The 20,028-nt window shown below is 43.4% G+C and overlaps 1 protein-coding gene across 1 annotated transcript in view; it reads left to right on the top strand.

Annotated features, from left to right (window-relative positions):
- TAF2 (TATA-box binding protein associated factor 2) overlaps nucleotides 1-20,028 on the top strand; it is a 190,379-nt gene that overhangs the window by 123,600 nt on the left and 46,751 nt on the right. Inside the window, exon 21 of the mRNA XM_040432008.1 lies at nucleotides 9,816-9,885. Coding sequence (XP_040287942.1) covers nucleotides 9,816-9,885 — 70 coding nt within the window. The remainder of the gene's footprint in view (nucleotides 1-9,815; nucleotides 9,886-20,028) is intronic.

Raw genomic sequence — 20,028 nt, 5'->3', positions numbered from 1 at the left:
TTCTACTTTTCCCCTTCCGCAGGGCGAGTAGTTGCGCTCCCCCACATACTGTTACCGCCTGCTCGGCCAATGTTCATAGCCATTGGCTTCTCCTATGCCCCCTTTCTGCTGTGGGTTGCCTGCGCGGGTGGTGTTGGTTCTGTTACCAGTTTTTTTCTGGGGCTTTGTGCCGTTCGGGGTCCACACTCCCTTCCTGGCGCAGTATTATTCTATCTCTGGTTACTGTCTGCAGCTTCCAATTAGGTCTGCCAGTTCAGGCAGCCTTCCATGGAGTATCAGACGGCTTCTCTCCTCTCTTCTTCAGGAATATAAGGTCCTCCTCTACATGCCTCGGCTTACCACATTGGCGTTTTCCTGGGGGAACGTTTTTATGAAGAAACCCCGTTGGCCATAGGTCTGAAGGGGACGTTTTTGATTCCGGAGGACACTCTTTCCCTGTCAGGTTACTCCCCAAATTTTTGGGCGGTTTTGGGTCGGTTCCACAGATTTTGTTCCCTTTTGGGTTTCTTGATTCCCTCAAGAATTTTTTTCTTGTGGGCCATTCTCATGCCTTATTTCCAGGTTCTCTAGCCCTGACTTATTTGTCATGGTCCCGCTGGAGTGTTCTTCTCTTCTGGCAGTCTGGTATGGTGTGTGGGGTCTTTGCCTTCGGGCATCCCTACTTCTTCCCCCATGGGGGGCAAGTTTTGTCACGTCTGCAGTTCGTTGGCCATTGATATCCAGACGCCATTTTCAGTTCGTCTTCTTCCAATTAGTATTCCACAGGTTTTTTCTTTTGGGTTTTTTTCTGGGGTTTTGATCCATGGGCATCACTCCTTAGCAGCCTTCTGTATCCAGGCTACATATTACGTATTTTTTCTCTCGTATCTTTCGCAGTTGCTCCTGGTGACTGACTTGTCGTCTTTCTTGTCCATCTTGTGGATATTCTGTGTGCTCTCCACTTCTTCTGAAGTCTCCTAAGCCGTGACTTATATTCCCTGGGCTGTTCTTTCTTTTGCCCAGCCGGAACCTCTGTGTGTTCAGCCGCTCTCTGACTGGCCTTCTGGGGAATGGGTCTTCCTGTCCCTTTTCAGGGTTCCTGGTGTGTCTTTTCCCCCCCATTTCTGTGCGGGGCCTTTATGACCAGGCTTGGATTCGTTCTGTTCTTGTTCCCTCCCCATGGTCTTTTGTGTCCCCCAATGATAGGAGCGAGAAAATAGGATTTTTTGTGCTTACCTGTAAAATCCTTTTCTCGCTGAGTTCATTGGGGGGGACAGCTCCCACCCTGTACGTACATTGCTGGTTCTCCTAGATGGGTCCTTCTGGTTCTTGATGATGACCCATCTCCGATTTCTATTGTTTTCTGTTGGCTTCTCCTGGCTGCTCCTACTGCTTTTGTACAAACAGCTTAGTGTCTGCAGGAGGGGTATAGCTGAGAGGAGGAGCTAACACTTTTTTTTGCTTAGTGTCGCCTCCTAGTGGCAGCAGCTATACCCATGGTCTCCTGTGTCCCCAATGAACTCAGCGAGAAAAGGATTTTACAGGGAAGCACAAAAAATCCTATTTTTACACCTGGCACCTGCTCTCACCTCTTTGATTGACTTTAATTCTGATCCTGGTAGTTTAACTCCTTAGATGTTACTGTCAAAGTTTTTAGTGCGTGTGAATGGGCCCCTCTCTTTTTTTTTTCACCCCTTTTGGCCACATCGTATTTGCAGGGTGCTGAGGGATTACCCTGGCAGCCAGTACTTGCTGGCCACCAAACCTACTTATATATGGATGCTTAATTTGCCACCAACTATCGTGTGCAGGGTTGAGTAGGCGTCTTGGCAGTTATTACATGAAACCTAAAAAACTATTTCATAATTACTGTGTCTTTTCACCCCCGAAAAATTTGAAGTTACACAATACATTAGATGTACCCAAAATTATGCCATTAGAAAATGTAACTTGGCCCATGTCATTTGGCTGTGTTCTGAATATGAATATGCGAAAATGAAAAATATTACTATCGTAAAGTACCAGACTAGGCTACATCCTCTTTGAAGAATCTTTTAGATTTTTTTTTTCTGGGTCATTATGTATGTTTGAAAAAAATCTCAAAATCCTTTACTTTTTCCTCTGGCTGCTGAATCTCCTAATAGGTTGATACTTCCTTTTCTGTAGAGATCACTTATCAGCAGTCATTTCATTTGACAGGATTAGAATGACTGGTTATACCAATCTCGCTAGGTGACGGTCAGAGCTCACCTCCTCCTCCTCCCTGCACAATAACCTCACTGATTACAGAGCATGCCCACTGCACTCTCCCATAGAAGTAAAAGGGGTTTTCAGAGACTTACATACATCAGTATCTGATTGGTGGGGGGCCCAACACCATGGGAGCCCCACAGATCATTTGTTTGAGAAGGCAGTGATAATCCCAGTAGCGACGCAGACTTCTCCACTTTTCTCTAGGCCAAGTAACGACACTTTTATAGGTCACATGGTCTACACGGAGCTCAGCCCCATAGAAGAGAATGGGGCTGAGCGTGACACCATGCACAGCCCCTATATAATGTACGGTTCTGTGCTTGGTGAGCGCAGAGAAGGCCACGGCGCTCATAACAACGCCAGTGCCTTCTCAAACAGCTGATCAACGGGGGTCCCGAGTGTTAGACCCCCACCGATCAGATACTGATGACCTATCCAGAGGTTAGAACATCAGTATTTAAATCTCGAACAACCCTTTTAATGTTAAGTTGCAGGATGATGTCAGTGTCCATATTACCATCTTTGCCTTCCCCTTCCCTGTGTATAAAATTCAGGATACGGCCCTGGCACACCCTGCTCCCATCTCAGCAATCATGTGATTGCAGGGTAACTGCAGTAGCTGCTGGATCACAGCATACCCAGATCAGCGCTGCTCTGAAGCTCCAGAGGAGAGGTCCAGCCAGTTCAGGTGGGATCTGCAAGTGGCCTAGTGGAGGACAAGACTCCCAAAAGCCCGATCACTAGTGAGTTTCACACGGATCGAAAGCCCATGCAAGGACTACAAAGCGTTTTCATGGGATTTCGGTCCGTGCCTCCGCACTGCAAAAAAAATAGAACATGTCCTATTTTTTTGCGGTGCCGACCATCTCTTGTGGATCGTGGACCCTTTCAAGTCAGTGGGTCCACATCCACAAACGGCATGCACATGGCCGATGCCCGTGCATTGCAGTCCACTATTTGCATTCCGCAGCACAGGCTCGGGGCACACACCCTCGTCTGCATGAGCCCTAAATGTCTGTGGACAGACTCACATTCTGCCCAAACACTGGACTGACACTTATTTAAAGTGATATTCCACCATGTCTGCCGGCTATATCCAACCAACCCTAAGCCAGCCGGTTCATCTGTGATTGAGGTAAAACTCCGGGTCCTCCAGCCATAGCTCTCCCCGCTCTGTTCTCCTTGTAGTTGCGGGTTCCAGAGGTGGGACCCTCACCTATGAGACAATGGGGGCATATCTTAGCGCTATGCCCCCATTGTATATGATAGAAATAACCCTTTAATTACAAGGCACTTACTAATTTATTGTGATTACCCATATTGCCTCCTTTGCTGGTTGGATTCATTTTTCCATTACATTATTATTTGGTAGAATGACTTGTGTGCTTATGGCCATTGTCTTGCTGCATGACCCATGTTCTATTGAGATAATGCTTCTCATTTGAACCAAAAGGTTCTATTTTGGTCTCATCCGTCCACAAAACATTATTACAGTAGCCTTTTGACTCGTCCAGGTTATCTGTAACTAACTGCAGACGTGCAGCAATGTTCTTTTTGGAGAGCAACGGCTTTCTCCTTGCCATGCACTCCATTGTTGTTCAGCGTCCTCCTGATGGTTAACTCATGACCTTTTCCAGCCTAATGAACATCAACAACTCTTCTTCTGAGGTCCTCAGAAATATCCTTTGTTCGTGCCATGACACAGTTGTTATGGAGATTACATTTTGATAGATTCCTGTTGTTCAAATAAAACAGGTCGCCCACTCACACCTGACTGTCATATTAATACTAATTTTACATACTTTTGTCCCTCACAGACATATATTAGATCATCCTCAATAAACAAACAACCTAATAATTTTGACCCATTTGTTTGAGTTGGTTATCTTTATCTACTGTTAGGATTTGTGTGGAAATCGAATGCAGTTTTAGGTGAAATTCATTTATATATTTATCTCAGTTTATACACGCGTCTGAACCAGACTTCCTCTTGTCTACCGACTTCATTAACTGACATAGGAAGCAAAGCACACAAACCTAATCCCTTGGCGAAATAACCAGTCAGAAATAGCTGTGGTTTTCCTCACGTAATAAAGTGAATGGCGGCGTCTGGTGCTCTTTTCGGTGATCCTGCTGTTATGCAAAAGCTCCTGAACCAGTAAACCCAATATCCAGAAGAAAAACACATCCTGATGGCAGCTTTGACCTGCTTCACCCACCGAGTAATTGGCTGAGCCGTCCTTTACTGTCTGCTGTGAGTCACCAGGAGGGATCTAACAAAAAAGAGATGCCAGAATCAGTGCAACGATTATCACGTATTTTATATTTAACCAATCCACATATAATTTGCCAATTTTTTTTTTAAATCAGTGACCGGATGACCCGTTTAATGACCAGGAATTTTTGGGCCATGATACCTATCTGCATTTTTTTATGCTGTGAATCTGCTTTGATATTTTGCATCTTTTTGATATGCCGTGTTAGGCTATGTTCACGGTAGTGTTGTGAATCTGGTAGCCCGATCCGACAGCTGTTCCGAAATAAATGCTGGCAGTATTTGTCCAGCTAAAACCCCACATTTTATGCCGTAAAAGCGGCCGGATTCCATTATAAGTCAATGGGGATCCAGCGGTACACAGTCGTATCCGGCAGTGCCTCAGCCGGATCAGGCTACCGGACTTCAAACGTGACTGAACGCGGCCTTAGTCTGTTGATGACCATCTTAAAGGGAACCAGTCACCGGGATTTGGGGTATAGAGCTGAGGACATGGGTTGCTAGATGGCCGCTAGTACATCCGCAATACCCAGTCCCCATAGCTCTGTGTGCTTTTATTGCGTAAAAAAACCCGATTTGATACATATGCAAATTAACCTGAGATCAGTCCTGTCCTGGAGAAGAGTCAGGGACAGGACTCAGGTTAATTTGCATATGTATCAAATCGGGTTTTTTTTCACAATAAAAGCACACAGAGCTATGGGGTCTGGGTATTGCGGTTGTGCTAGCGGCCATCTAGCAGCCCATGTCCTCAGCTCTATACACAAAATCCAGGTGACAGGTTCCCTTTTAAGGTTTGAAAAACACGGTTGCTCTAGAAGCAGCTCCATCATGTTCATGTGCTTTTTCTGGTATTGTAGACCTGGGTTGCCAACAAATTTTTCTCTTGTTATTTTTAGTTGTTAAAAAATAAAAAAAATGCTATACAGTAAAGGGCCCATTACACAGGCCGAGAATCGCATAGATAAACGCTAACAAGTTTATAGTAACGCTCGTCAGTGTTGATCTGGCGGTGTAAATGGATCGTTTGTGTGAACACAAAATTCCTTGTTTCCCGACAGCAGATTGTGCTGTGTTAACACGATCCACTGCCAGGAAAAGTTATGGGGTAGAGAGATGGCATTAGCTATCACTCCTCCCCATACTCTGGAGGAGATCGCTACATGTAAATGCAGTGGTCTCCTCCACTAGCGAACAGCAGAACAGTGCTTCCCTCCCGACAATCTGCAGGTACATTGTCCCGTGTAAAGAGACCTTAAAGGGGTTCTCCAGGAATTAAGAAAATGAAAATACTTAAATATGACTTTATTACAACTATGTCCTTAATAATACCTGTTATGCGCCATAAAGTTCAGGAAGTGTTGGATCCACATGCATGCTGGGTCCACTCTGCCTTTTACCATTTTTGGTGCCAAAATGGCCTCCATAACTTACAAGGGATGCAGGTACCAACATACATGCCGAGCCCACTCCATACCTATCCTTGTGCCAGACAGCTTCCAATGAATGTAGTGAGAGCAGGCCACAGCTTTATACTGAAACTAATTAAAATCAGCCTATGGGGCGGACAGGCTAATCAGGAGTGCACGACTCGCTGGAGTCATCTCCAGCATTGTAAATCTGCAAAGAAAAGGGGGTTAGTCAGAACCTCACAATGACAGGTATTATTTAGTGTTAGGACTCGTCTTACAGAGATCGCCTTGACGTTCGGCAGACGGGCTCAAATGGTTTTGTACAAAATGTATTTGCCAAGCATCTCACTTTATAAATAAGCGTAGCATTAGCACTATAATATTTTTTGTGACTATGGCATTATTGTACGTTATCTGGTTTGCAGGGTGCTGCTGCATTGTCTTTTTTTCTCTCTGTTTTCAGCCATGGCAGCGCGCACCTGCGCATTGGGAGGTGCTGACTAACCCCCTTTTCTTTGTCTATGGAGCAATCATCAGGGGAAATAAAATGTCCGCCATCCTATTAGCACACACAAAACCTGACCTAATCACATAGGAGGACAAGTTACTTCAAGACACTAAGCTAAAGAGCTGCCTAATCCTCCTCTATGATCCTGAATACAGATAAGGTCCTCAGCTGAATCTCCGTAGAAATGGAGTTCATGAGGAGACATAAAGTACAGAGAGTTGGATGAGACTGATGAGCAGCAGCACTTGTATGCAGTCTCCATTACCACAGCCCCACATTACCACAGTCTGTCCTGTCCGTCCTCTCTGTACTTAGTGTCTCTTCATGAACTCCATTCCTACAGAGATTCAGCTGAAGATCTTCTCATCAGGATGATAATACCTGTCAAAAAGAAGAGGATGAGGCAGCTCTTTAGCTGAGTGTTGTGAAGTAACTTGTCCTGCTGTGTGATTAGGACAGGTTTTGTGTATACTAATAGGACTGCCGCCATTTTATTTCTCCTAATGATTGCTTCTCAGACAAAATGAGCAGTTATAACTAATGAAAGGTATTTATAATAAAGTAATATTTAAGTATTTTCATTTTCTAAATTCTCGGAGAACCCCTTTAAGTCTTTAGCTGACTTAAACACATCAGCAACATTGCCTGTGACTGTAAAATGCTGATAAATTACAGTTGTTTTTTTCATAATACTGACAGTGGAAAAAAGTCTACATTTTTTGCAGACTGTCCTGGAATTTATGGACTGTTGGCAGCTCTGGGACAGATGTGGCACTGTTTCCGTACAAAAAGCAAACCCCTTTTTTTTTTTTTTTTTTTTCTTTATAATCCCAGATAACCCTTCAGCACATCATATCCACAGCATTGCATCATTAGCAGAATCCCCTCCTTGACAAAATAAATAGCACACCAAGAAGGAGTTGTTGGAATGACGCTTTCTATGTGTGACTGTAATGGTGATATACGTAAGTGATTACACTATTAGTGCGAAAGGAGACGTTTATTGGGGAAAACCGTACAAGTGAAAGGAGGCTCTAGAACTCTGTAGCCGGCCTCTAGCCTGGATGCAAGATGAGATACAGCCTCTTGCCCGGATACAAGATGAGATACGGGCTCTAGCCGGATACAAGATGAGATACGGGCTCTAGCCAGATATAAGATAATATACGGCCTCCAGCCTGAAAACAATATGAGATACGGCCTTAGCCTGGATACAAGATGATATACAGGCTCTAGCCGAATACAAGATGAGATACGGGCTCTAACCCGGATACAAGATGAGATACGGTTGGACATGGAGTCATACTTGGTATCCTGCGGCACCTTTGCCCACACATGTTCTATCTGAGCCTGTAGATCCTGCACACTCATAGGCTGCTGAAGCTGGCGTCCCAGCTGGTCCCATAAATTCTGTATTGGGAATAAATCTGGCGACCGGGCAGGACAAAAAAAGTGGTATAATTTGGTGGAGACTTTTCTGGGAAACCCTTGCTGTGTGAGGGTGAGCATTATTCTGCTGAAAAATGCCTATTTGAAGCCCTGCCATGAGAGGATCGCATGTGGCGGCAGGATGTCCTGCACATATCACGGAGCTGTTAATGTCCCTTATATCACTACTAGGGTTGACCGACTGTCATATGTGATGGCTCCCCAGATCATCACACCAGCATTTGGGGCAGTATGTCGCTCCACAGCAAAGGCTGGGTTGAATCACTCAGCTCGAGGCCTCCATACTCCAACCCGACCCATCAGATCCCAAACAGAACTAGAATAGTCGTTAAAGACAATACAGTTTCCGGAACCGTAGCAGTCCAGGTTTTTCTTTCATGACACCACTGCAAACGAAGGTGACAGTGGCAGGCTGTCAATACCAAGACTTGTAATGGGGACTGTGACACCAAATTTCCTTCTGCTGAGCACCTGGAAATGGTCCGGGCAGAGACAAGTATGTGTAATGATGGTGTCACCTGTGTCTGTGGGAGCTGCTCATACTTGTTGACGGACAAAATTATCCTTTTTACTGGTGGTCTGTCTGGGCCATCCGGAGTCTGTTTGTGGCGTGTGCACATAAATGCTGCTCCCGACACCTCCTAACAGCCAGGTCAGAACGGCCTAGATGGCAAGCAATTTGTCAATGCAACCATCCTGCTTTCTCAGTCCAGTGATGCGCCCCCTCCCAAAGTCTGGGCAAAATGTATTCTGGTGTGTCGTAGAGGCATTTCTAGCAGTCAACGACCTCTTGCCAAGAGGTACACTACCCAAAAGTAGCATCTGTGGACCTTTTTTCTAGGGCAGCAAGCAAAGCACTTTTATGTCCTCTTAGGTAAGACCTAGTCATTGACTAATCAGACCACACCGATAAACATTTAAATATCTGCCTGATACATAACTGCATGCTGAGTTTGCAGCAATCTTACATTTCTGTCTGGGTGCAGTTTTTATTTTTTTGTCAATGAGTGTACGTGCTGCCATGAGCAGCCCCCTCCCCCTCTCCTTCACAAGCCTACACGGAATAGTAAATGTATTTAGGTCAGTGCTTACATGAAAAGAAGAATATATATACACTCACACTCACACACACACACACACACACACACACACACACACACACTTCTAGCTGACCCCAAATATTCTAGCCGCATGATTTGTTTCATCCCAGCTTATACATTATGGATTCTTTCATTATGTCCACCTGTGTCTTGTGATCACATTCTGACAACCAGTACAGAGCTTGCTTTCCTCAGTAGACTACATGACTGACTTCTTCTTACATTGCATAATTTAGGGGACAAGGAGTGCAGAGGTAGTAAGTGAGGACAAATGATTAGCTGCAAAGTTATAAAACTCCCCTGACCATCTCTGAGTGCTGTGTGCAGAATCTCCAGTGTATCATATGAGATGCAGTTTCACATTGCACCCCCCCTGCCTCCTGCTTGTAAGCTGCATCACAAAGGTGAAAGTGAGACTCTGCAATGTGAGGTAAGGGACAGAAGTTATCTGTCGCTGATCCTTAACTTGCTGCCATCTGGACTCCGAGCTAGTGCTGCGTGATGAGACTCCGCTTTTCTGTCTCTGCAATACCAGAGGCATCATGGGAAATGCAGGTTGCATTTGGGGAAACCATATCAAAGGAGAAGAAGGAATTAACATGGCAGACAACCCATAAGTGGCACTTAAACTCAAACCGCTATACACAAGTCCTATACTATTAATAATAACCTATGCTGCACTGTATGAGCAAATTGCTGGAGTGCTTCTTTAGCTGCATCCTATGGTGTGGGCCGGGGAAGTAGGTTGATGCTTCTGGTGATAATGTAAAACTAGCCTAAGATAAGAGTTTATGTCATTCATGCATGATAAAGTAACACATTGTGTGTTGTCTTCACAGTTGACAGAAGCTCTGATGATTTACAGTGGTTGTTAAAAATGGCCCAGAGTGACCCTATGCCGTACATAAGGTAAGCTGTGCTTTAAAAGCTGTTTAAAGGGATTGGCCAATCTCATACATTGGGGGGCCTATCTCTAGGATATGCCCCCAATGTCTGATAGGTGCAGGTCCCACCTCTGTCCCTAGAAAAGGAGAGTGGACTGCACATGCGTGGCTGCCCTCCATTCATGTCTATGGGACCGCAGAAGATAGCAGAGCAGAGTGCTCCGCTACTTTCGGAAGTCCCATAGAAATGAATGGGAAGTGCACCGCGCAAGCACAGCCACTTCTCCACCATATGAGATTGTCCAACCCCTTTTAGAAAATTGTTGAGGAAAATGACCCCACTATTAAAACTGTGTACACATATTAATATTTCATCTGGGCTGCCATTCCTCTTTTCAATAAAGACCAACTGATGGGGAACTTAGATCGTGAGCTCCATTGGGGACAGTGAGCAATAATGGCTGTAAAGCGCTGTGGAATATATCAAGTGAGTAAGATAAATTAAAGAGGTTTTCCGGGATTTTACTATTGATGATCTATGCTCAGGATAGGTCATCAATATTAGATCAGCGGGGGTTCGACACCTGGCACCCCTGCCGATCACTCCTTGTGAGCGCAGCCTTCCTTTCTTTGTAAGGCTACTTTCACACTAGCGTCAATATTCAGAGTTTTCTTACACATGAACCTCACCCCTTGGTAGTATTACCATTTCTTAGGGGACTGCTGTGGTCACAAAGGAGACCTTAACCGAAATCAGACATCAGTACACGACAGTCTTTCTAACAAAGGTAGAACCAGCTTATCCCGTATCAGTCATTGGCAGCTATCTCTAGATGACTGTACGTGAGTGCCGCTGCCTTCTCAAACAGCTGATCGGCAGGGGGTCCCAGGTGTCGAACCCCCACTGATCAGATACTGATGACCTATCCAGGTCATCACTTGGAAAACCCCTCAAAATCGCTCAAAAATCAGTGAAGCTAATAGTTTAAAAAATTTCACAAGACTTAACCCCTCAGGTGAATACCTTTAAAAAATAAAATAAATAAATGTCACCTTACATCACAAAAAGTGTAATACCAAGCGATCAAAAAGTCATATGCACCCTAAAATAGTACCAATCAAACCGTCATCTCATACCCAAAAAAATGAGCCCCTACACAAGACAGTTGCCCCAAACAAACAAAAAAATATGGCTTTCAGAATATGGAGACACTAAAAAAATATTTTTTTTCAAAAATTCTTTATTATGTAAAACAGAAACAAACAACCAAAAAACTTAGTCATATTTGGTATTGTCGCGTCCGTAACAACCTCCTCTATAAAATTACCACATGATCCAAACTGTCAGATGAACGTTGTAAATAACAAAAAAAACAACTGTGCCAAAACAGCTATTTCTTGTTATCTTGCCTCACAAAAAGTGTAATATAGAGCAACCAAAAATCATATGTACCCTAAAATAGTACCAATAAAACTTCCACCGTAATACATAGTTTCTAAAATGGGGTCACTTTTTTGGAGTTTCCACTCTAGGGGTGCATCAGGGGGTCTTCAAATGTGACATGGCAGCTGAAAATTATTCCCGTGAAATCTGCTTTCCAAAAACCATATGACATTCCTTTCCATCTGCGCCCTGTCGTGTGCCCGTACAACAGTTTACAACCACATATGGGGTGTTTCTGTAAACTACAGAATCAGGGCCATAAATATTGAGTTTTGTTTGGCTCTTAACCCTTGCTCTGTAACTGGAAAAAAATGATTAAAATGGAAAATCTGCCCAAAAAATTAAAATCTGAATTTTCATCTCCTTTTTCCATCAATTCTTGTGGAACACCTAAAGGGTTAACAAAGTTTGTAAAATCAGTTTTTAATACCTTGAGGGGTGTAGTTTCTAAAATTGGGTAATTTTTGGGTGGTTTCTATTATGTAAGCCTCACAAAGTGACCAGACCTGAACTGGTCCTTAAAAAGTGGGTTTTGGAAATTCTCTGAAAAATTTAAAGATTTGCTTCTAAACTTCTTCTAAGCCTTCTAACATCCCCAAAAAATAAAATTGCATTCGCAAAATGATCCAAACATGAAGTAGACATATGGGGAATGTAAAGTAATAACTCTTTTTGGAGTTATTACTATCTATTATAAAAGAGGAGTTGAAATTTGCTAATTTTTTCAATTTTTTGGTAAATTTTTTTATTTTTTTTATAAATAAAAATGAAATTTTTTGACTCAAATTTACCAGTGTCATGAAGTACAATATGTGGTAAGAAAACCATCTCAGAATGGCCTGGATAAGTAAAAGCGTTTTAAAGTTATCACCACATAATGCGACACTGGTCAGATTTGCAAAAAATGGCCTGGTCCTTAAGGTGAAATATGGCAGGGTCCTTAAGGGGTTAAAGCCTTACTGTTATATTACCTTCCACTAGAGGGAGCTAATGCGTCGGTCTAGGGACCAATACTTTTAATGAGTCCACAGAAGTGTACTCTCAGCAGGCAGCGACATAAAACGGATTTTCTTTCCCTGCCAAGTTTTTCTAATTATGTAATCCAAATGCTATTGATGCCGGCCGGACCGCTCTCTGCTTCCCTCCAGGGACCTGTAGCCGTGTTTTAAAGAGCATTAATTACTGACGTGTGTGGTGAACCGGGCCCTGCCACAGTTCTCTCTGTAAAGGACTGTTTTGTCCTGTATGGTTCCTTAATTTCAGATCTATAAGGTAATATTTATGGCCCCCCTAGAGTGGAAAGTGCATTTGCCAGGCTGGAACAATATTCAGAGTTTTCTTACACATGAACCTCACCCCTTGGTAGTATTACCATTTCTTAGGGGACTGCTGTGGTCACAAAGGAGACCTTAACCGAAATCAGACATCAGTACACGACAGTCTTTCTAACAAAGCTAGAACCAGCTTATCCCCTATCAGACATTGGCAGCTATCTCTAGATGACTGTCCGTGAGTGCCGCTGCCTTCTCAAACAGCTGATCGGCAGGGGGTCGGACCCCCACTGATCAGATACTGATGACCTATCCAGGTCATCACTTGGAAAACCCTTTTTAAATCACTCAAAAAGCAGTGAAGCAAATTGTTTTCTCCACTAGGGGGAGTGGAGGAGCTGACTGCATACTACTTATGCATTGAACTCAATGAGAGAATAGTATGCATCAAGCTCCCTCTAGTGGCGGGTTGGTTTCCATGATTCTGTCCGTCATTTTACCATAAAAATCTGCCTCTTTTTATGGAATCTGCGACCGAGGCTTCAAAGCAGAAGTGAACACTACCATGGTCTGTGCAGGTGTTTTGGGGCCATCCGCAATTTTAGACCTAGTCAGATTAAAAATAAAAACAAGAGGCACAAAGCGTGAGAAATTGTTTTCCATCTGAAACGTTTCTGTATGTGATGAATCCATACATTTCTCAAATTTTATTTTGGGATGCGTAGGTATATTTTTTTATGAGGTTGTCCACTTTCAAAAGCCCATTTTCATATATCCTATTAGGGAGTTTTGAGTTAATCGAGGGGGGTCCTCTCTTCACGTTCCTGATCTCTTGGCCAGAGTGGAGAAATTACAAATAGCTTCTCGTGCTCTGGAGGACCTGTCCTGTATAAGGGCTCTTGACCACGACCGATGTGTTTTTTTTTTTTTTGTGTTTTTTTGATCCGATCCGTATCCGTTTTTTTGCTCTTAGTTGCATCCGAGTGTATTCAGTTTTTCACTTTAATGGGTGGCTCGAATCAGTGAAAACTGACATTTTCTAAAAACATTGTAACCGATACACAGACTCATTAAAATAACAGTAGTGTACATTATGCCATTACATAATGCATTGGTTTGATTGGTATCCAAGTGACATCAGTTATAAAAACGGATGCCACTCAGGAAACCCTTACGGAGAGAACCCATTGATTTCAATGGACATAGTGTAATGCTTAATTTGTGGTGGCACTGCAGGTGTATTGAACACATACTATAAGGTTTCCCCACAGATTACAACTGATCGTTGGGGGTCCCAGCAAGGGAGGGGGGGGGGCACTTTTTGATCTTCTTATTGTTAAGACCCTTCTCACAAGTAGAGCACCCCTGTAATTTTGCATTGGACAGGTTAACACTAATGGGGGTCTCAGTGACTGCACCATTTGGGTTATTACATGAGGTATAAACACATTTAGGCGTCTTTACATACAAAAAAAAAAGTCACAAACCTTGTGTTTCTCTGCCTCGTTCGCTACTCTTCCGAGAAGGGGTAGGGGCCAGCGGGCCCGCCATATCTATCTATCTTTTATGCTAAGTTTTCTGATGTAAAAGAACAGTGAATTCTCGGGCAGCTCGGAGCTGGTATAGATATCACTTTAGGTGCACAGACTGCCGGAGGATGCACCTCATTTATGACGAGGAGTTTGCAGCACAGGGGATATCCTAGACCGGCGTAAAGCACTAGTCCGTGATAAATCCCCCCTCTCAGTGCTCAAGGCTTGGGGGATGCAGTAAGCCAAATCTGTGTTTAGGTTTGACAGCGGACATTGTGTGTGTTCTCTTGGTTTATTTCTCCCGGGTGCGTATGTTTCTGATAACTTATCCTTTCTGGCTTGTGGTAACCAACACACAGAGAGCAGCTAAGCCCAAATATCATGACTCTGCTTTTTCTGTATTTTAGAGACAGGGAGTGCTTGTAAATTGCAAGAGGCCCCTCTGCGGGGAGAGCCGCAGCGCAGCAGATGGAGGGGCTGACATTGGGCAGCAGCTAGAGGCGACCGCTCTGTGCCAGCCACCAGTGACTAGTCTTTTCCTTACTGTCGCACCCTCACACCTCACATGGGCTTCAGCTTTTATTTTTTATTTTTTTTATTATTATTATTAAAGGGAATTTGTCTTCAGAAAATGACCTATTGTTTAAATCACTTTTTTATGTTTATCATATTTTGAAAGAATTTTGATGGTAATTTTAATTTTCCATGTCAATATCCATATTTAAACAAAACCCATTCAAAATCCTGCAGTTTTCACACTGGCCACGAAGCCTAATAGGCGCCATTTCTTGGTCTGTACGGATCACTTTACTGCAGTTATCTGCTTATGTCATGATATCACCTCTGCGTATAGATAAGACATAAATCTCATTGATCAGACTGTAGATTTATACTATACATATTAAAGGGGGTGCCTGTGTTAAAGAACTGCTTGCTTTATGGTCTACTAAGTCTTTCTGGGCATCGACCGGGGGGTGCCCCATTGTAGTTAAATTTATGCGTTCTCTGCAATAAGGAAAATTTTATTCCGGCACGTGTAACACAATTAAAAAAATTTAAAAAAAGAACATAAGAGAAGGATATTTATAGGCAAATTTCACTAAGATTCTGGTGTTGAGTAGAATATCTGATGGCTCACATTTGAGGTGAATTTCATTATCCTCCACCACAGTAGTATATATGATGTCAGCATCTTTTAAAAGGGTTTTCTCACTTCAGCAAATGGCATTTATCATGTAGAGAAAGTTAATACAATGCTCTTACTAATGTATTGTGATTGTCCATATTGCCTCCTTTGCCGGCTGGATTCATTTTTCCATCTCATTACACACGGCTTGTTTCCAGGGGTTACGACCGCCAGCACCGGTGGTCGTGCTTGCACACGATAGGAAAAAGTACTGGCTTATGCCCACTCCTGCAGTCCCTTGTATTCACTTTATCTACATGGTAAATGACATTATGCTAAAATGAGACAACCCTTTTAAGGGGTTAACCTGTCAACAGGATAGGTGATAAATGTAGGACGGCTGGGGGTAAGACTGCCGGGAACCCCCACCAATCGCGAGAACGGGTCCCTGCGTCCCCCGTGTAAATAGATTGGCAGTGCACACGTTTGACCAGCGCTCTGTTCCCTCTCTGTGGCACTACTGATGGCAGCACTCTCCGTTATCTCTGGCAGTCCTATAGAAGCGAACGTGGTGGTGTTCATGAATGCGCACTACCAAGCCATTCACACAGTGACTCCCATTGTTATCATCAGTGGGTTCCCAGCAGTCGGACCCCTGTGATCGTACATTTATCACCCCTTCTTAGGTGGACATGATGATTAGTATTCTTAGTTTTGGTGGAGAAACGAGCTGTTTTGACCATGAGAGCTGCTGTTCATTGCCATGGCTCACATTTGCTATTGAAAATGCGCAAAAACAATTGGCATACATGCTTTGCATCACATTTACTAACTGTTTTACACCCTTCTAAGCTTTTTCCGCCTCGTCCGAGGAGGGATGTGGCTTTGCTTGAAAGCACTTGGCCTATATGCGGCCCTCCCGCACATTTTTTGGAGTAAAACGACACCAACTTGTATGTGGTGTAAACTTAGACTAGACAGTTTTTTGGCGCACGGACAGAATTCTAGCATAAATATGGTGCAGGATTTACGACATTCTAAATTTACAAAAGTCCATGAGCCAGAATTAGTAAATCTTGTCTAACATTAAATGGGTTGTCCCACAAAAAATATTTTATATTTTTCAAACCAGCACCTGGTTTTGAATACTTTTGTGATTCCCTGTAAGTAAAGATTTAGTACAGCCACTAAGCTGTTCACTGAAATGTATCTGCATAGCGCCACCTGCTGTTTGCTCTTTTTCTAATTTCTCTGTCCTGCTCACTGAGAGGGAAACACATGCTCAGTTCTAGCCTTCAACTGCAACTAGCTACAGCAGAAAGGACACATCCCCTGACCTGGAACGCTCCTAAGCTGAAAGCTTGAAATAAATCTTGCAGAGCAATTGCAGCAATGAATGTGGAGATCTCTGGATCCATGTGAGGTCCAGGGCTGGTTCTAGCTTTGTTAGAAAGAGATTGTCATTTTCTATGTGATGTCTGATTTTCATTTTTTACATTAATCATGGGATGACCCCTATAAGACTCTGGGATAAGGGAAGATTTGTTTTAGCATTTTACCAGGGTCTAGGTGCAATATTTGGAGAGCAGGATGGAAAGGTTCGCGTCCAACTTCTTAGTTTTTTGGGGGTGAAAGGAAAGAGCTGCAAGTGAGAGCAGGAAGCAAGATCATGGCCTCCAGCGCCCTGGGGGAAGGGCGATACAGGAACAGCGTGTACGTTGAATTTGCTTGGGGTTGATGGAACTGAAACAAAACACCTGCTCTTGTAAAGAGTGACTAAACTTATAAAACTTTTGACCTCTCATGTCATTTCAATATTTTCAGTTGGGGAGATCCAGGCACCGAGACCCTCCACATCGCAAAAAACGAAGGGTGCTTGGCCCCTTCTTCGACTTTCATTTGCCCTGCTCTTCTCTGAGAGTCAAGCGTGCGCAGTGTATGCACCCCGAAGGACGTTCTCACAATGTTATGTCAATCGTTTCAATTGGGGGAGGTCCAGGTGCCTAGATCCTCACACATGGCGAAAATGAACGGTGCTTGGCCCCTTCTTCGGCTTTCGTTTGCTCTGCTCTTCTCTGAGAGTCAAGCGTGCGGTGTATGGACCCCGTATACTTTATACGGATCCGTACAAGGCATACTCGCCTCTCAGAGGGTAGACGAAAGCTGAAGGACCTTCTGCCTCTTTGTTTTAGGGATCGGCGTCAGACTCTGTAACCAAACCCCAATCGATAAAAATTTAGGAGCCAACACTACAGTGTTCAGAGGGTTGGAAAATTTGTGTTTCCTCTTTAGCCAACTTTGGAAGCGATCCCTACCAGACAAACACTTGAGTCAGTGACCGACTGCAAGTGTAGGTCTCCACACGTTATCGAGACCATCCATTGTCTCCTCGCACCTTTACTGTAAGTTGGTTTGCAGATGTTGGATTATAACCATTTTACATGGTTTCTGTCCGTGGTTGGAGAAATGGCTTGAGTATAGTATCTGTGGGTCTGTTGGGTTGGCTGTATGACTCGTCAGTGAATGAACACATCCATTAATGTAGCGTGTCAGCCGCATGGCAACGCACAGTCGCTCGTGTTTGTATTGTACTTGTTTACAGCGATGGCAATGATAACCATAACAGTCACTGAGGACATTGCTCAAATTTATGACCCATCTATGTATATCATGATTTCAGACACTTAGCTTTCAGATCTAGTGCACGTCTGTTGTTTATTAGGGTTGTGCAATTGATTCCACTGCTCTTTAACCATTTTTGCTCCCAACGTTGGGATGGAGAGAGCGTGTGCCCGGTGGGGTGGAGAGAGCATGACAAAATAAAGAGACCATGTGCATGAATGAATGGGGAGAGCGTGCAAAAGCCGGGGTGTTGAGAGTGCACTCAAATAAAGCAAATTGATTCACCTAATGGCTAGCAAGTTATGAACGGTTTCCAAAATTGGGTTGAAAGATTTGCTCACCTCTAATGGAGAGTTGCATATGAAGACAGATAGCCATAGATAGGCCCGATTCATGATCAGACCCCTGCCGGTCAGCTGTTCGAGAATGCAGCGACGCTCCTGTGAGTGTCGCAGCCTTCCTAAGCTGTGTGAGGGCAGGTTCATACAGCATCATTGAACTGAATGGGGATGAGCACGATGCCAAGAACAGCCACTATACTACAGTATGTCCTGCACTGTACTTGGTGAGCTGTGAGAAGGCAGCAGCACTCACAGGAGCGCCGATGCCTTCTCAAACAGCTGATCGACAGGGGTCTGATCATGAATCGGGCCTATCTATGGCTATCTGTCTTCATATGCAACTCTCCATTAGAGGTGAGCAAATCTTTCAACCCAATTTTGGAAACCGTTCATAACTTGCTAGCCATTAGGTGAATCAATTTGCTTTATTTGAGTGCGCTCTCAACACCCCGGCTTATGCACGCTCTCCCCATTCATAAATTTTTTTTAAGTAAGTCTGTCAGCAGTTTTGACTATGCTAAACTGCTGACAGCACTAGGTAGGGACTGGAGAGCGCAGGATAAACATACTTTTTGCAGAGCTTTTATTAGCAGGAGTAGTGTAAATATGAACTTTTATTCTGCCAGATTCTGTTCCTGCAAGTGCACTGGAGGCGGAGCTTTAATGTGAAGCACTCACAGCACCTTCCCTCTGCTCAGCGTAACTGCTGTAGGATCCAATCAGAGCAGAGGGGAGGGGCTGTGACGCAGCTCGGTACAGAGAGCACTTCACAATGAAGCTCCACCTTCAGTGCACTTGCAGGAGCAGACCCTGGCATAATAAAACTTGATATTCCCACTATTTCTGATGAGAAAGCACCACAAAAAGTATGTTGTGATACACTCCCCAGTTCCTACCTAGTGTTGTCAGCAGTTTAGCATGGTCAAAACTACTGACAGAATCCCATTAATATTGACATGTCAGGATCTCTTAATGCCAGTTGTTTAGAAACGACATTCAGCAAAACAGCTATAGGATCTGTCTGCCATGCAATCTGAGGATACATTTAGGTAGATATTTATATGCTAAATAATGACCCCACTGAGTTTTATATCATTTAGAGATCCTAGAGCTTTGTGATAAAGTTTCAATAATTAATAAACTAATTAACGATGGACATAAATCCCTTCCCCTTTCAACAAGAGGTTCTACAAGAGCTGAGATGTGTATTATAAGGAACAATGTACTGTTATGTAGTTAGAATACAATCACTGAAGAACTCAAGACTCAAAAAATATGACATATGAGGAAATGATCCTTCCTGGACCAGGACTGTTTTCCAGCAGATTATCTACTCTAATGGTGTTAAAATTGTCATCCAAATGCACATAATAAGCGTGCAGTCCTGCTTTACACTTCTCCACTACTTTATCCCTGACCTGTCTGGGGTGTTCCTTTAGTTTTCCTGATGCTGTTTGATCACTAATGTTCTCTAACAAACCTCTGAGGCCTTCACAGAACAGCTTTAGTGATACTGAGAATAAATTGCACACAGGTGGAATCTATTTACGGATTAGGTGACTTCTGAAGGCAATTCGTCACACTGGATTTTATTTAGGGCTATCAGAGTACCGAGCTGAATTTTTTTTATTAACTAATTTTGAAAACCGTGTATCATTTTCTTCTCACTTCACACAAACTTGCTACTTTGTGTTGGTCTATCACATAAGATCCCAATAAAATACATTTAAAGAGTAACTAAACTTTTATAATCATTTTTAATATGTTGTCCCTAATCCCCTAAATAAAAATTTTCGAATATACTGTATTTATTAATTTTGTATTTTTACATC

The sequence above is a fragment of the Bufo bufo genome, chromosome 5 (assembly GCF_905171765.1).
Source record: "Bufo bufo chromosome 5, aBufBuf1.1, whole genome shotgun sequence".
Taxonomy (NCBI): Eukaryota; Metazoa; Chordata; class Amphibia; order Anura; family Bufonidae; genus Bufo; species Bufo bufo.
The sequence above is the reverse complement of the archived record's forward strand: the minus strand, read 5'-3'. Positions and strand labels throughout refer to the sequence as shown.